The sequence below is a fragment of the Pagrus pagrus genome, assembly GCF_965226575.1.
Source record: "Pagrus pagrus genome assembly, chromosome: 23".
NCBI lineage: Eukaryota > Metazoa > Chordata > Actinopteri > Spariformes > Sparidae > Pagrus > Pagrus pagrus.
Genome location: NC_140205.1, coordinates 15,648,130 through 15,669,080, shown reverse-complemented (window position 1 = coordinate 15,669,080; position 20,951 = coordinate 15,648,130). Strand labels below are relative to the sequence as shown.

Genomic DNA, 20,951 nt, shown 5'->3' with positions numbered 1-20,951 from the left:
TACAGAAATAAAGATAAAATATATAGTTGAAAAGGTTCAATGTGGAATTCTGACGTGCAATTACTGCAGAGCTGTGAGACTTAATCACTTTGCTTGTGGCTTGCTGGTAGAGCTCCGACTTGTTTTTCACTGCCATCGTTCTTTTTCAATATCTCGTCTGATTAAATTACAGCTGGGTGGTGTTCAACTGAGGAAATGAAGCTTCTGTGTGTGCGAGAGAGCATTTGTGAGCAGTACTTTCAGAGATATAACGACATACGTGCTGTATTGTCAACCCCACACACAGCAGGAGGGGAAAATATATTGTGTCTGTATGATTGATGACATTTGAATGTGATTGCGCGTGTTTGGCCGAATAGAGTTAGCCGTTCAGGCGGCCATCAGGTCTCCACTCTCTTGATAGTAGACTTCGGCCCATGAATCCTGATTTCCCTGTCGGCTAATCAGATAACAGTCCTCTTCTCTGGTCTCGAGGGATCAACCAATCACACTCCACCAGGTTAGCGCCATGGTAATGGCTCAGCCCATGAACGGATCACTTCCTCTTCACTGTCTGAGGTTTAGAGCTCTGCTGCACATTAAACCTCGACTCTGAGAACTGAAACTGAAATGTACAGTAGCTTATTGAGAGTACTTATATGAACGTGCATGAACTTTTTTTTTGGTATTAACTGCATTTTTACCAAATATTATTACCCTTAAACTTGAAAATTATTTTACTGTCAACAATGATGCTGATGTTGAGTAACAGAAGATTGAGATTAAAAGATAGAAAATTAAACAAATAAATAAAATATGTTTATTGATACAGCTCTTCGAACATACATGATACAAAAAAAATCCCAATTCGATTTAAACAGGTACAAACGTAAGTTTGTAACATAACAACATAATCATGGATTTGAACTCACCAAAGGGCATGTACTTTGCAATGAGTGTCAGGTAGTCAGGGCCTGCAGACTAAAGGCAGATCTCCCAGTAATAACTTGAGGGATTTGCAGTGAAATCCAATCATTAAGAGCCGTCCAACCCAAGAATGATAACTAGAACAATAACCATAAATGTATCATTTTCAAAATCCTTCTTACCCAAGAGGATGGTGGGAAAGAATGATAGAAACACTGACAGGTAATCGAAATGTATCTTATGAATTTCATTAACCGATATCCTTCTAGTTTTCTCTTTGGTGCTCTGTGTAATATGCAGCAGCAGTAACAGGCCATCCATGTCTGTTTTTGTGATGTATAACTCATTTGGAGACATGATATGATCTGTAAAAGTCTGAAAATATCTGTGGGTAGTTATTATTGTTATAGTTCTCGGTGTGGCCCGGCCCTTCAGACCAACTTTGATATGGTCCTGAGGAGCAATCTAGCATGGCTGTGATATAAAATTGCAACTTTCAGGTTATCAGGCAAAGGAGACCACCCAACATGTTTGTGCAGGATGCAGCAATGTGTGTTATAAACATCACCAGCAATCAATCTAACAGCAGAATGATAAACAGCATCTAAGGGCTTAAGAGTAAAGTCAGAGGCACGCCTATAAATCACATCACCAAAATCCATAACCGAGAGAAAAACAGCTTCAAAAAACCTTTTCCTTGAGCCTCAGAGCAGAGTCCTTACTCTGTATTGACTGGTCTGTGCTGGACTTGAACCAGCCACCGTCTGGTCACCAAGCCAAGTTGCACACAGACTGAGCTACTTCCACCCCAAAAAAAGTTGTTGCTGGGGGGTCGAACTGATCAGAAGTATAAATAAAGTATAGTCTGCCTTAGATATGACCTTCTAGTCTCATAAATTGAGGCTAATTGCCATATTTTATGGAAAATTGCAGCTGATGCTGGAGTCATCTATTTGACTGCTTCAGAGTGTGTTGTGAAAATTGCCTTTCATCTCATTAAAAGGACGAGAAGTGGCTCCTGCGGTGAAAGTGTGGACTAACAGGTGAAAGAATGGAGAGGAATCAAAGATAATACCGTCGCTGTAAGAAGTTCCGACCATCGAAAGAAGGCTTAAGTGTGTTTGTGTGTCAGCCGGAGCCTCCTTTACAGAGTCTGCTCTGCTTGTCAAACAGCTAAAGGAGATGTTCACTGGCCCAGAGTCCTCCCACACACAGCTGCTCCCAAATAATCAGCCTGCACGTGTGTGTGTGTGTGTGATTTCATATGTGCAGACTCATGCATCCTTGTTTATGATATGTTTGTATGTGCTTGTGTTTGTCCCTTCATAGCACACTGTCGTACGTGTTACCTGAGTTTCTGTGTGTGTGTGTGTTCGGGCTTGTTTATCTGATCTTTTGGCACCGTGTGTGCGTGTGTCTCCCTCTTTATCCGACAGCTCCATGCCTATCCAGCCGCTCTCTCATCCTATTAAGACTTCTCCTCCCAAGGGATCTGCTTGTCCGTGTGCTGGAGATCACAGTCTGGCTCTGCCGCTGAGCCAAGTAGGACTCAGCAAAGGCCAAAGCCAGCCGTCAAATATTTGTTTCATCAAAAACTGAGCTATCCACCGTCTGAAAACAAAAGAAAAGGCAGCGACTTTGCTCTGCTGATCCTCGAGAGAGAGGTTTCTTTTTACACTTTTTCAGCACCTTAGAGAGGTCAGAGGTCAAAAAAGCAGGGTAGCTTCCCCGGAGCAAACAAAGTGTCCGGTGTGAAGAAATATCAGTAGGGAAGATGGTTGCTGTCACATAGGCTTGAACCTAGTCCTTCCAATGTGAGGACAGTTTGACTTGTTGTGCAAAATTCATGCACGAAACAGAAGCATATCATGAATATGGGGAGCTGACAGAAGTGGCAAAATTAGCAATTCCCCTGTGTGTACATTGGAAAAAATTAACATATTTCATGTTTGTTTCAGTTTCTTGATGGTCCCATTAGGCTGAATAGGCTCCCTGTGTTTAAAGATTAGTTAAGGATTATATTCATAACAATTTTATGTAGACAAATAACGGTTTTAAACGTGAAAATGCTCACCAGGATGAGAAGATCGATACCAGTCTCATTTCTGTATACTGTAGCACTAAGATTGGAAACGGGGAAAACGGCTAGCCGGGCTCTGTCCGAAGGTAACTTAATCTGTCTACCAACACCAGTAAAGCTCACTGGTTAACACGTCAGATCTCTTTGTGGACTGATATTCATTTCATGCATCAGCTGGTTAAAACCTGGAAAAAAGCTTGAGAGTCATAAACGGCAAATGGCCTCATGAGTACTGTAAAGAAATCATGCCAACCTTGCCTACCGTTAGCCGCCATCGTGGAAGCTTTGTTGCAACAACAATCTTCGTTAGCCATTTGCGTCAGCCATACTTTTGTATCATCAGATCATTTTTCTTATTTTGGAACGAAACTCTATTAATGCCTGTGTGATTTTCCCAGTGAAGTCATGTTGAGTATGAAATTAATTTCTGCTGTGCCTTGGCTTGTGTCTCCAGATGGCCCTGTGATCTGGCGGATGCTGACCTACCCCCCAACTCGGCGGGCCCTCCTGGTGGGCTGCGGTCTTCAGATGTTCCAGCAGGTTTCAGGAATGAACACGGTCATGTGAGTTCAACCATCCATTATGATTTGACTCGTGCTGACGTCAAGATGAAGATTGTTGTCCTGGCACCAAGATGTCAGGGCTCTGACCTCCTCCTTGTGGGCTGTCTCTTTGTCGCTGGGGATCAGTCTTTGATCGTCTTGTCGTCAGAAAAACTTGATGAAGCTTTGCAGGTCCTACCTGTATGTTAGACCAGCTGATTTATTGGTCAGGTGCAATGCATGCTGATCAATTAACTATTAGATTTACCCAGCGCCCTTGAGTAGAGAGTGTAGTGTCATCTTCATTTACTCCTATGGGCCATATTTTTACAGCAATGGCAGATCACAGAGCCTCTCAATAGAATCTCTAGCTCTTTTAAAAGGTAGGACTCTGTATTTAATCGTTTAAATTGCCCACTATGAACTATCTGAAGTCTCTGTGAATCACGTGACGACAAAGCATTTTGAACTGGATTCGTGAGATCAAGTGAGAATCCATCTTGCCGAGCCTCAAGCTTTGCACTTGTGTCCGAACCGCAGGGACTCAGACCAATCAGCGTCCTATGAGGAACTACTAGCAGCTACGAGTGCGGTTTAGGTCCGGCAATGGTGAGAGAAGCAACTGATCGCTTGAAAGCAGCAGTGGCAGTTAGCATAGATGCCACTATAGCATCGATTATTTAGAACTGGAGACTATATTTCTTTAAAATAAGGACACTGAAGGTTATTCACAGTGGAAAAGAAGTTTTCTCTCCTGATTGGTTTCGGCAAGAGTTTGAGATCGCCCTCCTGCTACATCATATGGTTTGTTCATTTGATTGGTCGAAGACAGATGGTTAGTTCAGTCAAAAAGTATTTTTTGAAAGTGTGTGCACTGTGTGACTTTGTCATTTATCCGTACCATTCATCAAACTGCACAGTCTGCCCTGTTACTAGACTATATCGCCATTGAAAAAAAAAAGTTCCAGTGTGTTTTTATCTCTTTCGCCCTCAGAGTTAATCAAAACAATGATGATACATAACACTGGAGCAGCTGTCCATTTTAAACACAAGAGCGATCCAGACAGATGTATTCGGTTTAGCAGCAACGTATTAAATCACAAAACATTTCTTTCATCTTACATAACACATCATACACCGGGGAGCAGTCGCCTCATCGCATTACTGCCCACTTGGCTGTGAAGGGACGGATCACCTCTCCTCTTTTATTCTTTTTTATCTCTCCATCCGAAGAGATTGTGTCATCTGTCTCTGTCTCACCTCCCCTTTGAGATGAACTATATTACAAGCTCTGTAAACAATCTGTGGATATGTGCTGTTGCTTAGCAACCCTCGGAGGTGAGAGCAATAGGATAAGCGTGTGCTCTTACAACTGTGTTTCTGTGTGTGTTTGCATGCATGTGTGATTTTAATGCACAAAATGTGACACTATGGACTTTAGAGTCTGCAGATGTGTACCTGCGTGACGTGTGTGTGTGTGTGTGTGTGTGTGACATGTGTACTCGTGGATATGTGTGTGTGACTGAAGGTATGGTTATCGCATATGTGTGCTTGCATGTTGAGATTCAGGTGTGGTTAGCAGAGGCATCTGTCACACATCTCTTGAAAATACTGTTTGTGTGCCTCTCACAGAATTTTATGTCGAATGACTGTCGGCCTCCCCTGCTGTATCTTCATCTTCACCTCCTGCTAACAGACTGAACACTGGAGGGGATAAACTAAATCTATCACAGCGCTGTCCCTATCCACGTTTCTGTCTCTCTGACTTGTGTATCTGCCAGTTTATCTGTGTTAGCAGTGGCCCATTTTCACCGAGCATTGTGTTATGTTTACACCTGCCACATTAAAATGTGTCTGTGGGTCCACAAATTGAAATCTGATTGCCCTTTCATTCGCAAAAAATACCCACTGGGGCTTCCTTTGGTGATAATTACATCCTTCAAAACTGACATTATAGACCTCATCCTGCTGACAATCAATTTTTGACAATACCATCTCAGTTTGAGTTGTTTGCTCTTTGTCTGCTTTGCACCATTTCCTGCTTGGAAAAAATTGTAATTGACTCATGTAGGCAAGATGAACCAGATACATCAAAGTAATGTTAAAGAGGCTGCACACCTACACAGCTGTTAACACATATTTGGCTAATTAGCTCTCTCGTCAGGTTGAAGGTGAGTAATTATGATACCTTTTTTAACATATACAGCACAATTAATTGGAAAGTTAGGAAAACTAACTACAAGTACAGTCTTTTCATGCCCACACAGTGTTGGTGCTGCATTCCTGTCATATTGGAATAAAAACGAGTTTATTCACAAGTCTTAGCTGTGGTAATCATTCACATCTTTCCCATTCATCTGAAAATAACATGAAAAATGAGCGAGGAGAAGATGCCTAATCAAGGAAGATAAGTGAAAACATCTGTGTAGATTGGCTATGGATGTGGGCTTTAACAAGGACAATCGAGGAAGTCTCAGACTTGTTCCCAGGCTACTATGTTCTCCAGATTTAAATGATACATAATGGCTAAATTACAAAGTGTCATATGTTTCCAGGGTCCTGTGTTCCCAAGTTCAATATCCTGTTAACGCACATTAACCCTCCTAATGTGTTTGGGTCACCACCCTAACCCTAACCCTAGGAACACAGGACCTTTGGAACATAGGACCCTGGGGGACCACGGACAAAGGACTGTGGAACAAAGAACCATAGAACTGTAGGACCCTGGGAACATGGGAGAGCAGAAATGTAGAGCAGCGAACATACAGTAGATTTTTAGGAATATTGGACCCTGGGAATTTATGGGCCTGGGAGCACAAGATCCTGGGAACATGCCACTGTTGGAATATAAGGCACTGGGAACTTAGGACCATGGAAACAAAGCACCCAGGGAACATCCAACCGTGGGAAAATAGGGCCCTAGGAACACAGGACCTTGGGAACATAAGACCTTGGGAACACATGACCTTGGGAACATAAGACCTTGGGACCATGCACCCGAGGAGAGCACGTCTGTAGAACTGGGGAACATAGGACCTTGGGGACATAGGACCCTTGGAACGTGGGAACTTAGGACCCTGGGAACATAGATAGGCTCTGCAGTGGAGGTGGTGGCAATTTGAAATCCATCCAGGATGCATTTAATCGTACCTGAGTCTTTCTACTATCAGCTCATCCAGGCTATGTTAATGCCAAATGTATCTGAGGGTAGACATCCCCTTTTCTGTATTATCAAGTTTGGTTTGGGAAAGGATGTGATGCAAAATGCATAATTCAGCTGAAGGAAATGGCCACCATGGCCGCCAAGACGCGTTTTTGCCGATGGCTCCATATCTGAAAATGTTCAGGGTGCCAAACTGTACAACAGTACCAGGTTTCATGCTTTTATGAAAAGGGAACATTTTTTTACATATTACCTGAACTATAAGTTAATTATGATTTTATGTGGCTGTCCGTCTGTCTACAGGACAGCATTTAAGAAATATTTTCCAAAAACCCCTTGTAGAGAAAAAATCATCACATCGTGGTTGTAATGTGGAGAGCCAGAATCTTTAGCAGAGTGCAGATAGCAGAGACTTGGCACGTGCGATTGATGGAGACTTTCCTTCTAGATAATCTTATAATCAATACAGGCTGAAAGCAGCAGACAGACAAGAGCAACAAGACAGGAACAGCAAGAACACCAGGACATCGAGGTGCAGCTGTGCCGGACAGGAGGATTTTTATAGCTTTCATTTATAGCTTTTACAGCACGATTCAGGATTAAATGAAAAACCTGAGTGGGGTCCGAAAGTGTTTCCTGACCATATATCAAGTAAAACATCAAGAATTTTGGACAGAGCCATCCAGAGTACCTGGTCAACCTACATGAGAAAAAATAACTAAATGTTGAGCTCATCTGATCAACTGATAGCCAGATTGTTTTTCTTGGTCTTTGTTCTAGTCTACATGGTGATTTCTACCAATCTGTGTCTTTACTGTATGTTTTAGGCCTTCTGGAGAGTTTTCTGTCTCTTTCCCAGCATTGATGTCACTCATCCTGTGCGCTTCTTACCTCTGTGTACTTTGCCAGCCTGTGTGTTTACCACCTGCCTTTTTGTTCCCATGCGAAGCTGCCAGGCTTGCCCTATTAGGCGGTGAGATATAAAAGGGGTCTGGGGAGCCAGTAAATCAGCCGGGCTTAGAGACAAGCTCCACTCTCCCTGTCCCCAGCTGCTTTCCCTGATTAAACCACCGGGCTGGCACAGAGAGAGAAGGAAAAGGGCAGCGAGAGGAGCTGGCAGACTGTTTAAAAAAAAGGGAAAGAAAATGCAAATTAAACTAGAGCAGCACATATTGTCCGTCACTCTGCTCTGACAGTCCGTTCTCTCAAGTTTGGAACTCGACAGGAGCTAATTCATGGAGTTCACACATTTTTTTCTCTCATCAAATATGCTCACACAAAGGGTTTGCGTTACATTAGCACATTGTGCCACTTGAAGTCCTCCTTTCAGTGAGCCTCGAAGGAAAAGTTCAGACCAGCACTGAGCCTTTCTGGTCGTCAGCAGGGGAATAAGGGCAACGGAGAAGCCGAAGGTGGAATCGAACAGCCAGCTCAACCAATCATATAGTTAGCCAACACATTTCCCACATATCTGCCCTTTCAGATCTGACTCACTTGCTGACTCTGAGAAATGTTTATATATCTGAATCCCAGTCTGTCAAATGTCACAGATAATGGAGATGACTCCAAATATGTCACTTTGATCTCAGAAGCAATTTGTTCAGTCTGACATTATTCGCTCAAAACAGCAGAAGGCCAGACTCTGAATGTAGCCAGGGATGGATGATGAGAACTGGATACAGTATTCAAGTGGTTCATCCAAAAATACACCAAAACACTTTAGACTTTCAAATTCCAGTTTCAGTGTATCGTACATATGGGCTCAATCCCATTTCCAGTTTTGACCCCTACCTCTCGTGTTCGAGTGCCCCCTTGACCCTTAGAACAGATTTCCAGTAATAAGTACGCTGCAGCAGTATTTTTATGTTAAAGACCTTTTCCTTTACAACTTTAATTAGAACAAGTGCCAGAAATAGGTTGTGATAACTGACAGGGGAAATATGTGTGAAAATCTGTAATTAATTGGGGAGAAATACAAGAGAATTTTTACCCTGGGGGCAAGCCGAGAGAGGCTGGGGTTGGCAAGTATGACTAATTCTACTCTGTTGTTATAAAAGAGGTCATATTATGCTAATTTCCAGGTTCATACTTTTATTTGGGGGTCCTAGTTGAATATTACATACTTTGATTTTCAAAAAACACATTATTTTTCTCATTTAGCTGCAGCATCCCTTTTCACGCTGTGTTTTGAACGATTTAGCTTCAGAGAAAGACATCTCGCCTCTGTTTAATCTATGGTGAGAGTTGCACATGTGCATAACTTAACGGGCAGGACGTAGCCAATCAGAGGCAGAGTAGGGCAGGTCATGCTGAGCAAGGTAGTGTGATCTAAAATAACGCCGCTACAGCAGTAGCAACTGTGTGTCTGCTGACTGACTGGAGTGTATATATTTTATAACAAATATATAAAAATATATATTTATATAACGCCTGTTACACAGTGATGCACAAAAGTTACAGAAGTAAAGGTTCGACTCCAAACCAGGCGTTTCAGTCAGTGCAGGGGCAGTGTTTTTTGCGGGAGAGAGTAACTCCCTTTGGTGTGGCTTTGGGGTTTTTCACTTTGCAGACCTTTTACATGCATGAAAATGCTACATAACGCAATAAAGGAAAGGCAAAACCCCCAAAAGCATAATATGACCTCTTTAAAGCATAAAACAACATTTTATAAAATTCAAATGTAATTGATTGAAAATGTATTTTCTCTCTAAGAATTTGGCGTGGCACAAAAGTTCAGTACACTTTTCTTCTCCATCTCGTAGGTCAGGCATTTTTTAATTGGGTGTCTCCGGTGCATAGAAACAGAGAGGGGGCACAGAGAGGCAGACGGACTGTCAGAAGATGAAAGAAATGTGACAGAGAGGCTGTGAGAGCAGGGATGTCATGGAGCCAGCCCACTTTCATTGGAATGGTGTGAATCCAGTAGTCGCACATCATACAGAAAACCCCCCTGAGATCATTCCTTTTCCTTCACTCACACCCAAATGTGACTAACATACAGCTCATACAGAACCTGAAGTTCTGCCAAACACGAGTGTCATCAGTTCAAGCTACTTTCTTCCAACATAGATTGATTAAAAGCAAATTTCCTCAAAGATGCCGGATGGATGATCAGTGCTTTTTCAGCTGAATACTTGCTTGCAGACTACACTTGCTGCAGGTCCACGTGACAAATTGTACGCTAATTAGTTTCCTCAGTGGTGGCAGTGAGCTGTCTTTTCACATGCATCTATGCGGAAAACATTCAGATGAATATATTCCATAAAACACACAGTTGCTGAATCCACCGACATTCAAGGTTATATATCTATATATATCTTTATGTGAGTTACAAACACTGTGTACTTTGGGCATCATCACTTTTGATAGAATTGCAGTATATTACTTAGTAAACTTAGAACAGCGCCCACTTAGTAAACACATTCAAACTCAAATACATATAGCATCACTCAATAATGTTATGTAAATAATCCCTGCATCCAATCAAAACATTGTAGATAGAATAGTGTGATGCTATCATTAGACTGCTACATTTTTCTCAAGAGAAGTGTCGTTGTGAGCAGCAGAATAACCGAGACTACGCAACAAAAACTGAATTAAGGTTACAGAAATGCAACAACAATTAACTTTTAACTGGCTATGAAACAGTCTCAATTTAACACCGGGGCCTTTATGTGATTTACATGCACAAACAAGGTCATCAGCAAGAAAATTGACTATTTCCATATATAATTGTATGCCTGTCACTGGGTCCAACTGGGTCCAGAGTAGATATAGCCTGATAGGATGTCATACAGCAGAACAGCATAGGGCTTCTGGTCAATTTACAAAATAAAACACCCTGTGCTGACTCCGGATCTATAGCACAACAAAGTATAAAGTATTAACAATTAACACACTTAAAATAGACACATAACAAAACAATTTAACCATGTAGCCTACACAAAAACAGGTATATGTTGAAACTTTATATATTATTTTATGCTTCACAAAAATGTATTTTTGTTAAATTTTCAATCTTATGTTGTGACAATGCTAGGTTTTGGTTCTGGTTAGGCTCAGGCACACTTGTTTAGGGTGAGGAAAAGATATTTTTTTAGCTTAAAATGACTGTTTTATTCGGCACAAACTTGGCTGGAGATATCCCGACTTCCCATCAAAAATATCTCAAGACTACACATAGCCATGCTGCTAGCATGACTAAAAAGTTGCAGTAGGTAGCTCGCTGACCTCCTGCCTTGCCCGTGTTATGGTTGATTAATGTGATAAATGATGAAATATATCTGCAGACACAGTCAGACTGTCCCAGGGGCATGTTGTCTGCAGCACATCAAAGGACTTTTTGTGACCACAGACCTGGTATGTACTCAAACCCGGGAAATGATATGCTGCACGACAGGTATGTGAGTACAGTACGTGCTCTTGGTCGCACACATAAGTCTATTTTTCACGGCAGGTTGATTTGAACTCATGTGTCAGGCACACTCTCTCTGGACTCCGGTTGTTATATGAATAACCTCTCAGCCCTCACACACTCACACACACACTGCGGCCCTGTCAGGGATGCCTGTGTGATGAGAGATGTGTTTGTCAATAATACATCTCTCAGGAACCAAAGACGTGTCAGGTGTTGTGTCTGGTCGGCTTGTCTTTCTGCCCGCATGAGTTTGTGTCCCTGAACGCCTCCCTGCCTGACTGTCTGCTAATGGATGAAGGGCTGGACAGCTATACTGATGCTTATAGATAAATAAATGGGTGATTGCACTGCTGGATTTTCTTCTTCATCTCTATCCACCTTTCTCTCTCTGTTATTCAGTCATAAATGCAGAACAATGTGGTCCAGCAGTGGGTCAAATTAGATACATTCCCCACTGGATCATTTTGGTTCAATTAGCCACATAATCTAGCATGTAAAGGTCGCTGTGGGCTGGTGGCGACTGCTGTGTGTGTGTGTGTGTGTGTGTGTGTGTGTGTGTGTGTGTGCTTGTGTCTCGTAAGGGCGGGTCAGCGGACTGTGTTGACAAAGCGGTGGGGGAAAGGAGATGGAGAGAGATGAATCGAGCAGGAGAGGGGAAGAGAAAGGAGACAGATAAAGGAGGAAAGAAGGAGAAGAGGACAGAGAGAGATGACAGTGATGATGATGAGGTGGAGGAAGGCGTGGACGGGGATTGAAGGCCACTGACAGGCAGAGCGAGGGGAAGATAGATTTATAAATGGAGACAGAAAAAGGGGACAAGAAATATTGAGTACAGGAGCTGTGGAAGAAAAACCCTGTATTCTTTCAATTAGTTTTACGTCCCTTTGATATATTTTGTGAGAAGCTCTTTGAATAGGTTTGTGCTTTGAGTTCAGGCTTTGCAAGAAGTAGTATCAGTAGCTTGCAGTTAAGAAGACAGTCCTGTGACAAAGGAAAAAATGACTTCAAAATGACAAAAACCTAGCAGTGGACATCAGATGCAAAAACAGGATTAGTTTCTTACACGTCCAAAAGATGGCAAAGTATGAAAAATGGTAAACAGTTTTTACATGTTTCTTTTTATTTGCCTCAGTCAGCTTCTGGTCTGTTTTAGTGTAGTTGCTGTTCGTGGTGTGAAATTGCATCAGCAGGGCGGGGGAACAAGGAAGTCATTGGTGAAAAGTCCAAGTGTGACAAAAACATGTGTGGATCGCCACCTTTCTCTCGCACAGCTCTACAGGAAGTCGTCAGAGTGAACTGGACAAGATGACAGAGAGGTCGACCGATTGTGGATTTCTAAAGGCAGATGTAGTAAGTATAGTTTGGAGCAGGAAAAAGCCCATAGCCGACTATTCATTTAATATAAAATAAACTTCTGCCGATAACAATAGTTTGTAATGCATCGATAGACCTCTAAAAAGAAATAAGTAAAGCCTTAATTGAACCAGCAAAGGGAAATTCAGTGAAAGTAACAAGTGAGCTTCTGCAAAAGGTTGCCTAACCCGCAGCGTCCTGATGTAAGAAACAGTTATAGATCAGAAAATAAGAAGATTAAATGCCCGGGACACAGAAAGTGACAATTATTGGCTGTAATTCCATAGTAGTGATAAAATGCTACAAGCTAACTGCTTTGGGTCATTAGTTTAGACTTAAAAGGTCAATTGTCAGCGTCTTCCAAAACTACATATGTCACCGTCAGTGTAACAGCGACACCATATGACCTTTTTTTGTACGGCCGCAGTTTGGTTAATTTTCTGCACTAAAACTACTGGGTTTACTTTGGCTTAGCTCTAATTTTATATACTTGAGGGGAGTTTAAAATGTTTTCTATGAAAAACTCTTAGGTTGTAACGTAACTAGTTACATTAGTAACAAATAAATGTAATGGATCAAAAATTAACCTGCAATATTTCCCTCTGAATTATAATGGAGTAAAAGTGTAAAGTAGCATGAAATGAAAACACTTAAATTTGTACTTAAATACACTATAAACTAAGTACACATGAGTAGATGTAATCAGTAACTTTCTGGCACTGTCTAGGAAATGTGGTAGGTTATTAATTAAATTCTAATAATCAACCAAAAAAGAGTGGGGAAACAAAAAAAACCTCACAGATGCCTTAAGAACCCAGACATTTTGGTGTTATATAGTACACACCTATGATATAATATGATATGATACGATGAGTGTTTGTTGTCGTCAGTGGGCAGTTAGATGTTTTGTCGGTGACACAGGCCAGTTGGCCCTCACAGATGGTCCCACAGACAAATGTCATGTTGGAAATGTCACTAGACGCCAGTTTTTACATGGTCACTCTGCTGGCAAGCCCACAAGGAGCTGGCACAGCCAACTCTGTGTGTGTGTGTGTGTGTGTGTGTGTGTGTGTGTGTGTGTGTGTGTGTGTGTGTGTGTGCACATTGTGGGAGAATTGCCCAAATCAGACTTGTTTTTTAATGCGTTCCTGTGTGTGCTTGTATGTCGTCAAGCGTTCAAAAGCAGCTTAATCATGCCAACCCTCCTCCACTGTCTCCAACGGAGTCGCATCAAGATCCCCTTTAATGAGAAATATTCTAATTATCCCTCTAATCAAAAGCACACCGAAACACATTACGCTCGTACACCACTCACTGTAGCACAAACATCTCATTTGCTTAATGCACAGTAAGATGTCATTTGTGAAGCATGTTTATTCTGTAGATGGAGCAGCATTTACAACGTGCAAACTACATGTTTAACTAAATGCAGATGTTACACAAAGTCATACAGAGAAAAGCCATAAAAACACAGTGAATTGATAACAAAATGACCAGGCAGTTTGTATTCACCCACACAAGTGTTTTCACTTGTGTTTCCTGAGTGGACCTCCTCTCAGGACTGTGGGTGTCTGTGCCTACTGTGCTTCATTGACACCTCCCTCAGTCTCTTGTTAGTTTTGTTAAAGGCAGGTCAACTCACACCTTTATCATTTGTATAAGTACACGAGTTTAGTATTGTCACATGATTTTAGTGAGGACAGTGAAAGGATAGTGAAAACACCTGCGCTCGTGTGCATTGCCCAGTGATTCAACTGTAGAGACGTTAAAATACAGCACAGCTAAGTTAGCCAATGCCAGTGCCATTGTTAGCAAATGTACAGTAAGTTGAATTTAGTCTACAATGCTAAAATCCCAAATTGAAAACTACACTTTAATAAGTTGTTTGCTTATGATTTGTGACAAAGAAAATCAACCGATCTCTTGTGATTATCACCACCAACAAAACAAAAATATCAAGTGTTGTCGTCTCATCCACAGCTGGAAATTGTCTCTTTAAAAAATATCTTGCTCACAAATGTTGAAACATCGTGGCCCCTCATCAAATATATCCAGTGGTTTCACAGTTACAAATGTTGAAACAGTCTTGAACTGTGGTCACTGGCTTGGCAGCCTTCTCGCCTCCACTGCCAATATAAAAGTCAGATCATGAACATTTTGTCGGTATGATACAAAATTTTAATGTGTCAGTGGTTTTGAAGATGCGTTAACCGCCAACATTTTATCCTGGCGACTGTGCTAAAACTGCTGTAGCTGGAGAGTTAGTGCTACAGTAATATTCTTTTCAAGTAATTTAATCCGCCCTGATATTTTTTTGTCATGATTATGGGTATACTGTATAATTGAATTCAATTAAAGAGTGATTTAGGAGGAAAAATGGTCTTTGAGCAGCTTGCTAATTGTAGTTAGTGCAACTTGTTTGCTGCAGTTGTCAGATTTCACCAGAAGGGATCCAGACACAAGACACACATGCAGGCAGGCAAAAGCAAGCTTTTTGAAAACCAATGTCTAATAAATCCAAAATCCAGAATCCAAAAAAGAAGCAACAACACAGAAATCTAGAAATCCAACAAACTAAAACAAAAAGCCAAGGACAAACAAAAGGCAAAGTACAAACCAAGAAAACTCAAGGAATCAAATGCCAGAAACACACCGTGGGGAGATGGGACACAGAGACACAGGAACAGACTCAGGAAACTCAACAGACAAACTAACAAAGACAGCAGGGAGCACACAGACTAAAACAGACAAAGGTAGGAAGTAGAAGGTGAGACAAGACACAGGAGGATAGAGCTTCAAAATAAACAGGAAATAACTAAACCACAAACTCAAACTATAGCAGCAGTGTATCCTGGAAGGTTGACTGAAATGGATTGTGCAACACTGCTAAGATACGTAAGTATCTTTCATTTCAGATAGCCCAGCTCTCCATTTCCTTGAAGCTTAATACACCGCTACCAGTCAACAGCAAGTTCACCTAAATTGAACTCGTCGCACTTGCCTTTACTTTTGACATCACAAATTAATTGTGTGAGACTCTTCAGAGCTTTGTGTAGCACTTGTTAATAGGGAGCGCAGCAAGCCAAGTGAAACCAACAGTGATTAAACAGGTCCAGTTATTTAAAGCAGTGAATGTACCGTTTGGTGCGGCTGCTGCATTATCATTGCCTTGTGTTTAGTGATGATATATACCCCTGCTCATTTTGTCGCGTCTTGGGGGTCAGGCAGGCAAAAACAAACTGTGTTTTCATTCTGTGAGGATGACAGACATCTGCAGATGCTACACTTTGTGCTCTGTGCGTGTGTCGTCAGAACATCCAATCCATCTGCGGCGTACCTATTTGGGCAAAGCGCTTTTGTTCCAGAGCATAAATGTGACGCAGCTCTGTGTTCGTATGCATTCATTTGAAAAATAGGCCAGTTCCCATGAGACTCTCCATCTCTCTCCATCTCTCTGTGTGTGTCTCTCTTGCTGCCTCTCCAGCCACGTCCTGTCCTGTCCATCCATTTATCATTCGCTTCTTCACACCTACCCTCTTCTTTATTTTCTCATTCATTCTTCTCCTCCTCGCCTTTCGATCATTTTCTCACTTACTTACTTCCTGCTTTCCCTCTCTTCGTTACTCAGCGTGTCGGCCACTCGCTCGCACACAAACGCTAGCTTGTTCATTTACACCCACTCACTCACTACTTGCCTACTCACACACTCTTTCACACACACACTCTCTCTCACTGTAGCCTTACAGCGATCCTTCCGTCTGTCTCCAGCTCCTATAAATCCATACTATTAAGTTACATAATTAGATCAGCGCTCTGTCAATAAGTAGCACTCTGTCAGAGCGTTTCCCTCTTATAGAGAAAGGAAACCTCCCCTGTTGGTCTATTTCACACCCTCACACACATACACAGGTCTGTCATCAGTCACCGTTAACCGCTCCAGCAGCATCATGACCTTCTCTGTCAGTCAGGCAGTTTCCTTTGTTTTTCTCTGGAATACAAAGAAAGATTTTGGGATGTTTTGAAGTATCAAACCAATGATTTGATATGTTTTAGCCTATTAGCATTGCCTGGTGTAACAACTCCATAGTTCAGGAGCAGTTACATTTAAGCAACTAAAACTACTTGGTCGAGGTTAGAAAAAGTTTGCCAACATGATTAAAAATAACTTTGACTCAAACTGCGGCCTCATGTGTCAAAACAGTTTTCCTTAAATTTCAGCAGAACTGGCACTATTGAAGACTTGCAAACTTAACACTTCCTGTATCTGTTTCAAATTAAAAACCCCTCCAGGGTTTCAGTGGACAGAAATCCTTCATTCCTCAACAAGGCTTTTATTGTGAAACATTTGCAGGACCATGTTGTGGAAAACTCAATGACAATGAACAGAGCGACTTGAAATGCCGCTTATATGATCTCGAATTGTTGATTTGAATTGTTGGTAATAAAAAAAAACACAGTGTGTCACAGTTGACATGATGGACTGTAGTGCTGCTGTCATTCATGGGATCACATTATGTTACTGAGTCACGTACGACAGCCGGATGTTTGTTTCATGCATTCATTGAAGGGAGGTTACAGGGTATGCATCACTCCTTACAGATCTGATGATTTGTATTTGTTTTTTTTTGTTTTTTTTGAATGACACATAATTCACATGCACATAAGGCTTTTGGCTCATTCAGGAATATAATATATATAATATATATATGCGTCCCCCTTCTTAAACTATATATCGTTTTAGATTTTGGATATCTTAATATATCTATAAGGCCTATATACTATATAATGTAGTATCACCTTCATGATTTAAGTGACAAGTAGCAGCATGTAGTCACAGAGAGTGAGAGGATCATAGAGATACAGTACTGCCTGTAGTAGTCCTGTAATATTCAGAGAATATTTCTAGGATTATCTGATAGTATCTGTGCTGCTGAAGATACCTTCTGAAACAACGCCACCGCTATAATAAAGAGACATGATCACAGATATAATTAATAAAATGTAAGTCATGATTCATTCACTAAGTCTGTTTCCATTGCACTTAGTCAAATTTTGTTTTTATCCATACACCAACTCTATGCACTATGACTGTACACTGTGTTGATGAAGTGATGAAGAGGCTCTGGGATGGCTTATGATGCAGCAGGAACAACATCAAAACTTATGGGATACTTGAGAAAGTGGTTTTCAGAAAATATAAAGTATAGGTCATTTTGTGGCTAATGGGCGACACAATACGAAGCCATCAGCGTGGTCCTTTAAGACAGCGTGTTGCGCGCTCCCAAGAGTCAGCCGCCTCCGAGACGATCCTGTAATGTGTCAGTAAATGTCAACCGTGAGTCAGCGATTCCTTTCACCGCCACCCATGTGAAGCGGGCAAAGGACAGCAGGGAGCGATCGAATGTAAGAAGGAGAGAGAGTCGAGTGAAAACACGTCTAATATCTTCACTGTGGACATGTGAAGTAGAGACGCAAAGAGACTGACAGGCTTACCAGGCACCTCAAAAAACAGCAATATTTGGCTGGAGTCTGGTTGCAGTGATTTGATTCATCTGTCTTTCAGATGTTGACAGGTGTAAATGACAACCTGACAAGTTGGTGACATGTGAAACAAGAACTAGAATGAATGCATTAAAGTACCTGTGAACCATGTTAGTGCAATTCTATTTTCTCTTCCACCTGTCACTCTCTCCACCCATGTGCTCCCTGCAGCTATCGTTATCTCAGTCCCTCCTTCTGCTCCTCTCCTCCTGCATCCGTCTCTCTCCCTGGCCGATGTCGGCGTTGTCACTTCACCTTTAACGTGTTGAGTGAGAGGTCAGGAATGAAAGCGTGACAGGAGCGTGGATCCCTGGTTCCGTTTTTAGAGCGGGGTCGGGGCCAGATCACACCTTCCCGTGTTTGCCTCGCACCGACGCTCCACAGGGTCTCTTATGTAAAACACAGTGGGTGTGTTTGTGTGTGTCTGTGGGAAAGAGAAAGATGATATCTCTGTTGCTTGGTGTGTGTGTGTGTGTGCGTGTGCGTGTAAGAAATGAGTGTGAAATTCGTCCTCTCTAATGTGTGTTTTTTTATCGGCGCAGGTAAAGAAGATTACTCTGGAGTTCTCACTAATCAAACAAAATTACTTCAATGCACTCTGATGATCATGGGTTATTACCAGGGCACTGTGGCTCTGACCTTATTATTGGCTGTGTGAAAACTAGCATTGGAAGCTTATTCTTCTCACTACAAATGGCTCCTGATAAAAATTGCTCTTACAAACTGAAAAATGTAGAAGGTCGGTCCCTTAAGTGTATGTGCAGTTGTGAGATATAAGCTTTACGTGGGGCGTCACAACACAAAGGGACATTTGTTTGTCCGTGTGAAAATACCTGCCTAACAGTTAAATGGCTAGTTTTTTCCTTGACAGTTCTTTTAACTTTCCCTGGCGTTTTGTTCACAATTACATTCCATTTTGTTCAATAAAAAGTCACTCAAGCGGGAAAATAAAGCTTTCCCGACTATCAATCTTGCTAGAGGTCATTTAAAAAATGAATAATATAAAAAAATGTCAAATGCTTCAGGTAATAATTCAGGTAATCCTCAGAATTCAAAGGCACAGAATGGCAGCACTTTTCCATTTTCACCCTCCCTACAAGACAGAAACCGTTCACTACAGCTCCCTGAGTACCAGAACCAGTCCTGTCTGACCCGTGACCCCCTCAGACACCCTCTTATTAAGAAGCAGTTCCCAGAAGGGAAGAAGAAAGAAATCTTTGAGATGAAGGGTTGCTTTAGTTTTAATATCAAAGACTGCTCTGTGTCTTAGAGGATCAAAATGAAATGCGAGAATAAAGATATATATTTTAGGGCTGTTTATCAGACATCTGGAACTACCTCAGAGGTCTGTTTCATGCAGGTCCTGTTTGACTGCCTGGGAGTGTTTCCTGTCACTTTGTGATTTGTGTTAATAGTTGACAAGTAGTGGGTGTTTCAGACTGAGAGGTGTCACTTTCTATCAGGCATGACAGCGTAAACCTGTCCCGTTCAGGCTTGAAGCAGTGCAGAAAAACACTTTAAGATCGTAAATATTATCAAAAGCATGGGGATGAAATACCAAAAATAAAAATGGTGAGAATTTCAACTGTTTCTGCCAGTCTATGGAAACACAGTTTAAGGGAAAAAATACATATTTTTCCTCTTACCTGTAGAACTATATATTGTTTCATTGTGACTTGTCAAATTGTGGATATATAAGTTGTACTGTTGTCTGCCTTCTCTAGAATATGATGGAACTAGATGAAAAAAAATCATGATCCAGTTATTCAAGACAATCCATAGACATGTGATGGTTTGGTCATTTCCTGTTTTATTTTGTTAATCATATCTTCCTGTGTCATGTTTTCCTCCACTTCCTGTCTTTGTCTGTTTTCCCTGCCCTTTTTTCCTGCTTACCTGTTTTCCATTAGTTAATCATTCCTGTGTATTTAAGCCTGTGTTACTCCTACGTCTCCTGTGTTCCTGTGCCTGTTCCCCGGTCACTGTGTTTGCTCTGCGTCCCATATGACATGTCCTCATCAGCTGAGCTTCAAAGTTAGCTAGCTTAGTTAGCTACATTAGCTAGCCTCTTGTCCATGAGTAGATGCACACTTCCTCACAACAAGGTCCGTGGATTATCTTGCGTAACCAGGTCATGATTTTTGGCGAGAGACTGTTGAGTATTTCAAATTGAATTTTTCAGCACTTTGAGCCCCGCAAGCCAAGTGCAATCTTGTTCCATTATATTCAAGAGGGGCAGACAGCTCTAAGGCCAACATCTCCAAAACAACTCACGCCAAAATGACTTAGATGGATAAATACCATTATGTACTGTATATAGGAAAATATGTTGGTTTTCATAATTTTGGGGTGAACTGTCCCTTTAAAATGTAACTTTTGTCATATTTCCACTTATTAAAAAAAGTTGGCTCATTAAAGAGCACATTTTTGGCAGGAAAAAACAAACAAATATTGAGCCAAAAAGTTCTGCGTGTACCCGTTATAATGATGGGTAACATTTCCATGAGACTGCTGAGCAGCAGCAGCACTTCTTCATCCGCTCATTTGTTTGTCTCCAACTTTCTTTCCCTTGACGCTGCGCGATGACGAGCGAGAACGAGCTGATATGCAGATCTTGCCTTTTCTCCTGCTCACCTGTCACTATAAAAAGCAACACTTTTCACAGGAGGATTCAGAAGAGTGTACAGTGAGTGTGCAGAGGCTGAATAATGACAGCAATCAGAAATTAGCCGGGCTCAAGTTCACACCTTGAGTGTCTGCCGGCGGCGTGTTGCGTCTGAGCTTCCTTTTTCTGAGAAGCTTTTAACACGAGACACACTTCTTGGCAAAGTGGTCGGAAAAATGATCGCTTTGTTTGAGCAGGCTGTTATTCACAGTAGTTTTAAGTTAGGACATACTGTGCGCGTGTGTGTGTGTGTGTGTGTGAGCGCTGTAATCAGTAAAATGCAG

At 41.6% G+C, this 20,951-nt stretch overlaps 1 protein-coding gene across 1 annotated transcript in view; it reads left to right on the top strand.

Annotated features, from left to right (window-relative positions):
- slc2a13a (solute carrier family 2 member 13a) overlaps positions 1-20,951 on the top strand; it is a 69,904-nt gene that overhangs the window by 38,388 nt on the left and 10,565 nt on the right. The window contains exon 4 of the mRNA XM_084346175.1: positions 3,441-3,549. Coding sequence (XP_084202301.1) covers positions 3,441-3,549 — 109 coding nt within the window. The remainder of the gene's footprint in view (positions 1-3,440; positions 3,550-20,951) is intronic.